Here is a 10,264-nt window from a genome sequence, read left to right on the forward strand (position 1 = left end):
ATTGCATTTCACAATTCCAAATTTGGACATTTTACTTAAGTATTTTTTAAAGAACTATATCAGCAATTGTAATGGCATCAATTCCATATGTATCTGATCATGACGTATATATTGTAATTTTCTAAATTGTGACATTTATGCTTAAAACTTTGAAATATTTTGCTATGTAAGAATACATGTAAATTTTTTGTTTTACATCATTGAGACTTTTAACATGCAATAAAATCGAATCTTAAGTGGACTTGTGTGCGATTTTAATTTTCAAAAATGATAGCAAAAACAATTTCAAAGAAAACAACTGGATGTTTAAAGTTATAGATAGATCTATGCGGTGGTATAATTATTTAATAAAACGAAAATAATAATGACGTAAAATACATACAATTCCAGTTTATATTGGCAGGTTTAATCAAAATATTATCGTTCCATAAACAAGAGGTATAATGTAAGTTGATAATAGCGTTTATTTGAATGTATTGGGAAGTTTAAGATATCCGTATATAATTTAATTTTTGACAGTTTAATAATGTAAAATGTAAATTAAACGAGAACAAATAATGAATTAAAATTCAACATTAAATTTTATTAACCAAACAAATTTAATATATCCATTAAACTTAATTTTTTGAGCATGTTTAATGAAAATTATACGTATTATATACAAGAGGTATAATGTTAGTTTACGGAACACTTAAATCTGTACGTATGAGTAAGTTTACAATTTTTCCAACATTATTAAATTTGTTCTTTTACGGAACCCAGTAAACTCATATTAAATGCTAATTATTTTTAAACGTTTTCGGGCACACAATATGTAATACTACATACTTAAATTTTAAATAATCGTAACGTTTAAATTGCATTTAAGGTGAAATTAAACGCGAGTTTTCGTGCAGTGACACTTTTTTTCTTAAGTTACAGAAAGTGTGCCTTTAAGTTACAAAAACTGTGCTTTTTGACCCATTCCCCTAACCCTAACCCAGAAATATAAATAATTGGAGGTTTAGAGGGGGTCAGAAGGGATTTAGTATACCATATATTTGTCATCAAATGGAAATATTTGTGTATTCTCTTGGGGGTATAAATTGATAATACAGAGGTATTTCTTTAAACTAATGCTGCTTAATCCTTTGTTTTGATGTATATTAGGGTAAAATAGGGTAAAAATTTTAATGCTTAAAGGTTTAGAAGGGGTCAGGAGGGACTTAGTATTCATAATATTTAACGTCAAATTGAAATTTTTGGGTATTCTCTTGGGGGTATAAATTCATAATACAGGGGTATTTCTTTAACCCAATGCTGCTAAATCCTTTGTTTCAATGTGTACTAGGATTAAATAGGGTACAAATATTAATCCTTAAAGGTTTAGAAAGGGTCAGGGGGGACTTAATATGCAATATATTTAATGCCAAATTGAAATTTTTGGGTACTATCTTGGGGGTATAAATTCATGATCAAGGGGTATTTCTTTTAACTAATGCTGCTAAATCCTTTGTTTTAATGTGTATTAGGATAAAATGGAGTACAAATATTAATAATTAGAGGTTTAGAGGGGGTCAGGAGGTACTTAGTATACCATATATTTGTCGTCAAATGAAAATTTATGGATATACTCAGGGGGATATAAATTCATAATCCATGGGTATTTCTTTCAAAAAAATGCTGCTAAATCCTTTGTTTTAATGTGTATTAGAATAAAATGGGGTAGATATATTAATGCTAAAAGGTTTAGTGGGGGTCAGGAGGGACTTAGTATGGAGTATCCATTATATTAAACGTCAAATTGGAATTTTTTGGGCATTCTGTTGGAGGTAAAAATTCAAAATACAGGGATATTTCTTTAAACTAATTCTGCTAAATCCTTTGTTTTAATGCGTATTAGGATAAAATAGAGTAGAAATATTAATGCTTAAAGGTTTAGAGGGGGTCAGGAGGGATTTAGTATACCAGATATTAGTCGTCAAATGAAAATGTATGGGTATACTCAGGGGGGATATAAATTCATAATCCAGGGGTATTTCTTTAACCTCATGCTGCTAAATCCTTTCCTTTAATGTGGATTTAGATAAAATGGGGTAGATATATTAATACTTAAAGGTTTAGTGGGAGTCAGGAGGGACTTAGTATCCAATATATTTAACGTCAAATTGAAATTTTTGGGTATACTCTAAGGGGTATAAATTCATAATCCATGGGTATTTCTTTCAAAAAAATGCTGCTAAATCCTTTGTTTTAATGTGTATTAGATTAAAATGGGGTAGATATATTAATGCTAAAAGGTTTAGTGGGGGTCAGGAGGGACTTAGTATGGAGTATCCATTATATTAAACGTCAAATTGGAATTTTTTGGGCATTCTGTTGGAGGTAAAAATTCAAAATACAGGGATATTTCTTTAAACTAATTCTGCTAAATCCTTTGTTTTAATGCGTATTAGGATAAAATAGAGTAGAAATATTAATACTTAAAGGTTTAGAGGGGGTCAGGAGGGGTTTAGTATACCAGATATTAGTCGTCAAATGAAAATGTATGGGTATACTCAGGGGGGATATAAATTCATAATCCAGGGGTATTTCTTTAACCTCATGCTGCTAAATCCTTTCTTTTAATGTGGATTTAGATAAAATGGGGTAGATATATTAATACTTAAAGGTTTAGTGGGAGTCAGGAGGGACTTAGTATCCAATATATTTAACGTCAAATTGAAATTTTTGGGTATACTCTAAGGGGTATAAATTCATAATCCAGGGGTATTTCTTTAAACTAATGGTGCTTAATCCTTAATTGTAATGTGTATTAAGATAAAATAGGGCAGTAATATTAATACCTAATGGTTTAGTGGGGGTCAGAAGGTATTTAGCATACTACTTATTATAAAAAATAGCACTTAAAATATTACCACAAAAGCATCAATTACTCTTGCTTATATGTATAAGTTTTACATTTCGATGACTCTGTACGAGGGTTCAATTCCCTCCCTAGGCATTACTGAAGAGAACGCTGGTGCAAAGTGGCCAGATCGCCTAGTGGCCCCTGTCACAGATTGGCCGTGCTGGTTGTCAGAAAGAATAACTAGTTGAATAATTAACTACATTTTAATACTGTTCAATACATTTGGTTATATTGTAATTCAGGTTTTTACAGAGAAAAATATTTAAGTTTTTGTATGTCACTTATTGGCTGGTCCGTAATGGCGGCCTCGGCGGGCTCACAAAACCATCCGTCCGTGTATCCGTGTAAGACAGGCCAAAGGTGGTGAATCTTGACTGATGAATGTTTATGGTGGTTCCATTTTTCTGAAGGCTGACTCCCTTGAATACTGAATACTGCAATACTGCAATACTGGAATACTGGGATCTATTAATAGTATACATTTCATAACTGTATATACCATACATTGGGGTTATATTCTATGCACGTTTTTCCACATACATATACATTACTTTACACATATACTTTACATGTATTTACTTATATTATACATGCATACTTTTACTCATGTTTTACTCATATATTTTATACTTGTACTTTACACATACTATATATATATTATACAAATAGCATGTTTACTTATACACTGAATTCACGCAATTACTATACACACTTTTTACAATGTTTACGGAGCATTGTTACTTTACAGTTACTTTGTATACTTTATAAACAATACCAGTTTTAATGTACTTAAACAATATGGTAAGTTTAACAAAACTTTATGGAACAAATGAACAAAAACACAAAAAAGGAACTTGGCTGTCATTGCAACTGAAATTAACAATAAACAAACTTTAAAATAAAACTCTCTTACCTCAGAAGTGAGAAGAACCTGGTTAGAAAATACTCAGATGTAAATATTTTGTTGGACAAACTCTATTACAGGACAGCATGTCCTTCTCAGGTGCCTGCTACGCCCAAACTGACTACACTAGCACGGGTATTTAAATGCCTAACCAGTTGAGTGAGTTTAACGTACTAAAAATAAATCTATGGACACCTGATGTGATTAAAAATATATATACAGGTAAAAACTATGGTAAACAGTTTGGACATTAAATGTGACAATCCTTCCCCCTTAAAGAAGTACGGAGTACTTTAGAAAACCATTTAAGGTACGAACACTTTCATACACAAACAACAAATGAACAAACTCAATTGATACATTTTATTTATTTACACAACTACGCAAGAGTCTCTTTGCATCGGTTTCAATGTTCACTGAGAATCAGAGACGACTTAAGAAATCGGCACCAACATTCTCTTTTCCTCGGATAGAGACAATGCGAAATCTGTATGGCTGTAACGCTAATGACCATCGCATAAGTCTAGAATTCAGGAGTTTGGAACTGTTTAAATAAACCAATGGTTGGTGATCCGTTTCTAAAATAAATTCACGACCATACAAGTATTTGTGAAACTTCTGAATTGCCCACACTATTGCAAGACATTCCCTCTTGATTGTCGAATAATTCTCTTCAGCTTTATTCAGCTTCCTACTGATGTACGAAATAGGCTGTTTTTGATCTGAATCTTCCTGAAGTAGAACAGCACCGAGTCCACGGTCTGATGCATCCGTTTGCAGAATGAATACTTTTGACAAATTCGGAAGCTTAAGAATTGGAGATGATGTTAAGGCTTTCTTCAGGTTTTGGAATGAAATTTCTTGTGACTCTGTCCACTGTATTTTGTTTGGGGAAAATTTCCGAGTAAGATCCGTTAGTGGTAATGATATATGAGCACAGTTTGGAATGAATTTCCGGTAAAAATTTACCAAACCCAGAAATGATCGTAACTGCTTCTTTGTAACTGGTCGATTTGCTTCCTGCACTGAGCGAACTTTATCAGGATGTGGTTGCACCATTTCCTCTCCAACAATGTGTCCAAGGCACTCCAATTTACTGTAAGCTATGACACATTTACTTGGTTTTGCTGTCAAATTGGCTTCTCTAAGTCGCTGCAAAACTTCTGTAAGAGATACAACATGATCTTCAAACGTCATGGAGTAGATCAAGATGTCATCGATGAAGTTCTCTACATTTGATAAATCTTGAAGAACTAATCTCATTAATCTACAAAAAGTTGCAGGTGCTGTAACTAAACCAAACGGCATTTTCGTAAACTGAAATAATCCAAGGGGTGTTTGAAAAGCTGTTTTTGGTCGAGATTCTACAGATAAGGGAACTTGCCAATAACCTTTTGATAAATCTAGCCGTGAGAAATACGCATGTCCCGCCAATTTTGAAAACATCGCATCTACGTTTGGCATTGGCTCTGCATCGAATACTGTTATTTTGTTTAACGAACGAAAATCAACACAAAACCGATACGATCCGTCTTTCTTCACAACGAGAACTATAGGAGACGAATAAGGACTCTCTGATGGCTCGATAATGTTTAACTCTAACATCTTTTTAACTTCATCTTTTACAGTCTCTACCATTGAATATGGGAGTTGTCTGGGAGCAATCCTGACTGGTTTATCTGTTGTAGTTCTCACCTCATGGTTCAATACATTGGTTGAATCGGGGATGTCAGTGAATACATCTGTATACTCACGTAAAACTTCTTGGATGCGTTCTTGTTGACTCTCCTGGAGATCAGCGTTAGTGTCAACATTGAGATATGACTCACTCTTTGGAAAGCTGAAATATTCAATTGGTTGCTCATCATCGATAGTTTCGGCGGTGACTAATGAAAGGAGATTGCCATCTTCTGGATCACGTTCTACATATTGTTTCAAAAGATTGATGTGAAACGTCGTACTTTTCCCATTTACGTCAATCTCATAATCAACTCTGTTAAGCTTATTGCGAACTACAAATGGTCCTTTCCACTGCATAAGCAGTTTGTTGCTATCTGTCGGGAGCAAAATAAGAACCTTTTCTCTTGCCTTTAAACTGCGACTTCTGGTCTTCTTGTCATAATTTTTCTTGTATCGTGCTGATGATTCCTCAAGGGTTCGATGTGCTAATTCACACGTAGACTCCAGTCTGTCTCGCAAATCTAGAACATATTGGTAAGTTGTCTTTATTTCAGGATCCTTGATTTCCTTTGTCCAGAGTTCCTTCAGGATCGTCATTGGCCCCCTTACAGGTCTGGCATATACTAAATCAAATGGTGAAAACCCAAGACTATCTTGTGGAACATCTCTATACGCAAATAGTAATGCTGGCAAATATTTGTCCCAGTCTTTAGGCCGGTCAATACACATTTTTTTCAGCATCTGTTTTAGAGTTCCATTGAAGCGCTCGACTAACCCATTACATATAGGATGGTATGGGGTTGTGGTCAGTTGTCTCATGGATATAAGCCTGCTTACTTCCTTCATCAAAGCTGACGTAAACTGGCTTCCCATATCAGTGAGCATTTCTTCGGGGACACCTATTCGGGAAAATATCTCAACCAAGGCTTCGGCAACGCGTTCTGTGTCGATTCCTGCCAATGCAATTGCTTCTGGGTATCTAGATGCATAATCAACAAGCGTCAAAATATATCTATTACCTTTGTCGGCTGGTGGATGTAAGGGTCCCACAATATCTACAGCCACTCTTTTGAATGGAACGTCTATTAACGGCATTTTGACTAGAGGAACTTTGGATACTCGTCCTTTTGGTAGCGTCCGCTGACATGTATCACACGAACGGCAGAATCTTTTTATTTCTGATTTCATTCCAGGCCAGTAGAACTCCGTTAGGATTCTGTTAATGGTCTTACTGGTAGCCAAGTGTCCTGACATGATTGATTCATGGGCTAGCCTCATAACGGTATTCCTGTATTTTGATGGAACAATCAGCTGAATGTATGTTTTGTCACCTTTAAATTCCCTGTACATTAGCCCATTTTTAGAAAACCAGGTAACCTTTCCATCTGGGGATGTTTTACGCTCCTTTACATTCTCACGTATACCAGATAAAATTGGGTCAACCTCTTGTTCTCGGTGAATATCATCTGGTTGAATATCATCTACCACAATATCAGGAACTTTAAGAGGAGGATGAGGCTTTTCTTTCTCTCTTCTCTGTTGTCTTGTTTCTACTGCAAGAACGGACTCCCACTCTGGATTTGGATCGTAAGGATTCCTTGCTTCACTAACTTCACCAATAATGAGATCAAATACTGGATTATCCATGCACCAGACATTGTACCTACCTGTCAAATATGGAGAATCAATATCAATCTTGGCGACAGGGACTACCTTCTTTGTACTGTCAGCAAGAACACAAGTTACATGCTCACCTGTAAATTGATTTTTCAAAACCAAACTTTTTCTTACCACAATGTTTTTGCATCCAGTGTCACGCAGTAATGTAACAGGTCGTCCATTAACATAACCAGCTGATAGAGGTAACTGCTGAGTTTTGCTATGACACGCTGATGTAAGAATCATGTTATCATTTTTACTCACCCAAGAATCAAGTGGTGGGTTATTAGTGACTATCAAAGCACTGCAATTACTGACTGATCGCTCATGGTCCTCTGCATCGTTGAGAACGGCTCCAGAAAACTTACTTTTTCCTTTTGTAGGGCAGTTGGGTGCTATGTGTCCCTTCCGTTCACAAAGATAGCACTTCCGCTCTGATATTGGTACGAACGGTTTTTGTTTTTCCATCTGAGGGTTCTTACTATTTTTAACATTATCCTTACCTTTCACATCAACACTTAGTTGTTTCCTGAAAGATTTTTGACAGAGATTTAACGCATTAGTGTTTCGAGATTCTGAAAACTGATCTGCAAGTTTGCACAATTCATCTGCTGTCTTTGGCACGTTTTGGCGTAGAAAAGTTGTTAGTTCTTGGTTACAAACATGCAAAATTTGGTCTCGTAGCATCAAATCAAATAATCCATCTACAGTTCTTGGTATCTTAGACATTTCTATCCATCTTGTAAGATATGATCCGAGCCTTACCGTAAATTGTGAAAACGTCTCACCTGGTTCAGGTCTACTGGATCTGAACTTTCTCTTGAATCCATCTTCCGTCAGATCATATCGACGAAGAAGTGCTGACTTTAGTTCGTCATAATTTTGAGCAGTTTCGGAAGACATTAAAGCGTACACATCTAATGCTTTCCCACACAATAACGCACTAAGACTAGTTGCCCACGTACTCCTATCCCAATGTTGGACCGTAGCGTACCGCTCAAACCGTCTAAGATAGCTATCCATTTCATCATGTCTTTCATCAAACGGCGGAATTTTAGGCATTCTTGCTTTAATACCCGAATCTGTATCTACACTTTTAACATTACCTTGACTCATCTTCATCTCAAGTTCAAGCTTACTTTCTATTTCTTTCAATTTCACTGCCTGATCCAATCTCTCTAATTCTAATATATACGCTCTCTCTTCCTTCTCTCTTTCTCTCAAAAGAATTATCTCATCTCTTAGCCTATCTTGCTGCTCTTTTACATAATCTTTCAACTCTTGATCAGTGTAACCTAATTCTTTTCCCGCTGCTATGATTTCGCTCAAACTTTCGCTTGACATAGTGGTTAAATATTGCTGGCAGACAATTCAACATAAAAAAGGTAGACAAACGACATACTTTTACTTTGACCTTCACTACAAATGCTCTACTATCAACACCTGACAGACTGTGACCTTGACTTTCACTACAATGTTCTACTATCAAGGGCGTATTGTAAAAGTAGTCACTACAGAATATCTACTTTAAAGCAAAAAACATGATATCTCACATTTGGGCGACACAGTACCTATACATGACTAACTAAACAGTTTTTTTATGTAAACTTTACCGTTTAAGTCTGTAATCAAACAGCTGAAACTTCACTTTCCTGACCAGATCCTCAAACTCACATTCCAAGGAAGGACAGTTCTTGTTGATGAATTCACTTTTATTCACTTCTGGATCCCAGTAGCAATGGAAACCGCCAAATTTCTTTTTTTTCTACAATATTATGTAAAAAGTTGTAAATGAGCACAAAGTACAAAATTGATACAGTTACAAAAAAAATGGTAATTATTTTTTTTTCAATTACAATACAGATATTTGATTTCTTTTAAGATAAATATGTTTCTGACAACAGCTCTGTGTTACATTACTACTATCCCACTTCTGACACCAATTGTCACAGATTGGCCGTGCTGGTTGTCAGAAAGAATAACTAGTTGAATAATTAACTACATTTTAATACTGTTCAATACATTTGGTTATATTGTAATTCAGGTTTTTACAGAGAAAAATATTTAAGTTTTTGTATGTCACTTATTGGCTGGTCCGTAATGGCGGCCTCGGCGGGCTCACAAAACCATTCGTCCGTGTATCCGTGTAAGACAGGCCAAAGGTGGTGAATCTTGACTGATGAATGTTTATGGTGGTTCCATTTTTCTGAAGGCTGACTCCCTTAAATACTGAATACTGCAATACTGCAATACTGGAATACTGCAATACTGGAATACTGGGATCTATTAATAGTATACATTTCATAACTGTATATACCATACATTGGGGTTATATTCTATGCACGTTTTTCCACATACATATACATTACTTTACACATATACTTTACATGTATTTACTTATATTATACATGCATACTTTTACTCATGTTTTACTCATATATTTTATACTTGTACTTTACACATACTATATATATTATACAAATAGCATGTTTACTTATACACTGAATTCACGCAATTACTATACACACTTTTTACAATGTTTACGGAGCATTGTTACTTTACAGTTACTTTGTATACTTTATAAACATTACCAGTTTTTATGTACTTAAACAATATGGTAAGTTTAACACAACTTTATGGAACAAATGAACAAAAACACAAAAAAGGAACTTGGCTGTCATTGCAACTGAAATTAACAATAAACAAACTTTAAAATAAAACTCTCTTACCTCAGAAGTGAGAAGAACCTGGTTAGAAAATACTCAGATGTAAATATTTTGTTGGACAAACTCTATTACAGGACAGCATGTCCTTCTCAGGTGCCTGCTACGCCCAAACTGACTACACTAGCACGGGTATTTAAATGCCTAACCAGTTGAGTGAGTTTAACGTACTAAAAATAAATCTATGGACACCTGATGTGATTAAAAATATATATACAGGTAAAAACTATGGTAAACAGTTTGGACATTAAATGTGACAGCCCCACATAGTCTGAACTGTCATTCACTATTAACAAATGTACATTTTATTTATGTTTACATGTAAATCCATATTTTTCATCCCTTGGTAAAATACTAGCATTTCGGAAACCCTCAATTCTCCTCTAATCTATCTTAAAACAAAATTAG

The 10,264-nt window shown here is 34.8% G+C and overlaps 1 protein-coding gene across 1 annotated transcript; it reads right to left on the minus strand.

The window, feature by feature from the left end:
* Positions 1–5,007: 5,007 nt before the first annotated feature.
* On the minus strand, positions 5,008–8,477 carry LOC128162329 (uncharacterized). The gene is made up of 5 exons (XM_052825475.1): positions 7,922–8,477; positions 7,452–7,720; positions 7,266–7,363; positions 5,421–7,197; positions 5,008–5,061 (listed from the first exon to the last, which is right to left on the minus strand). The coding sequence occupies exons 1-5, from the start codon at positions 8,475–8,477 to the stop codon at positions 5,008–5,010; spliced, it is 2,754 nt and encodes a 917-aa protein (XP_052681435.1).
* Between the last annotated feature and the right edge of the window lie 1,787 nt (positions 8,478–10,264).

This window comes from Crassostrea angulata, chromosome 9 (assembly GCF_025612915.1).
Source record: "Crassostrea angulata isolate pt1a10 chromosome 9, ASM2561291v2, whole genome shotgun sequence".
Lineage (NCBI taxonomy): Eukaryota > Metazoa > Mollusca > Bivalvia > Ostreida > Ostreidae > Magallana > Magallana angulata.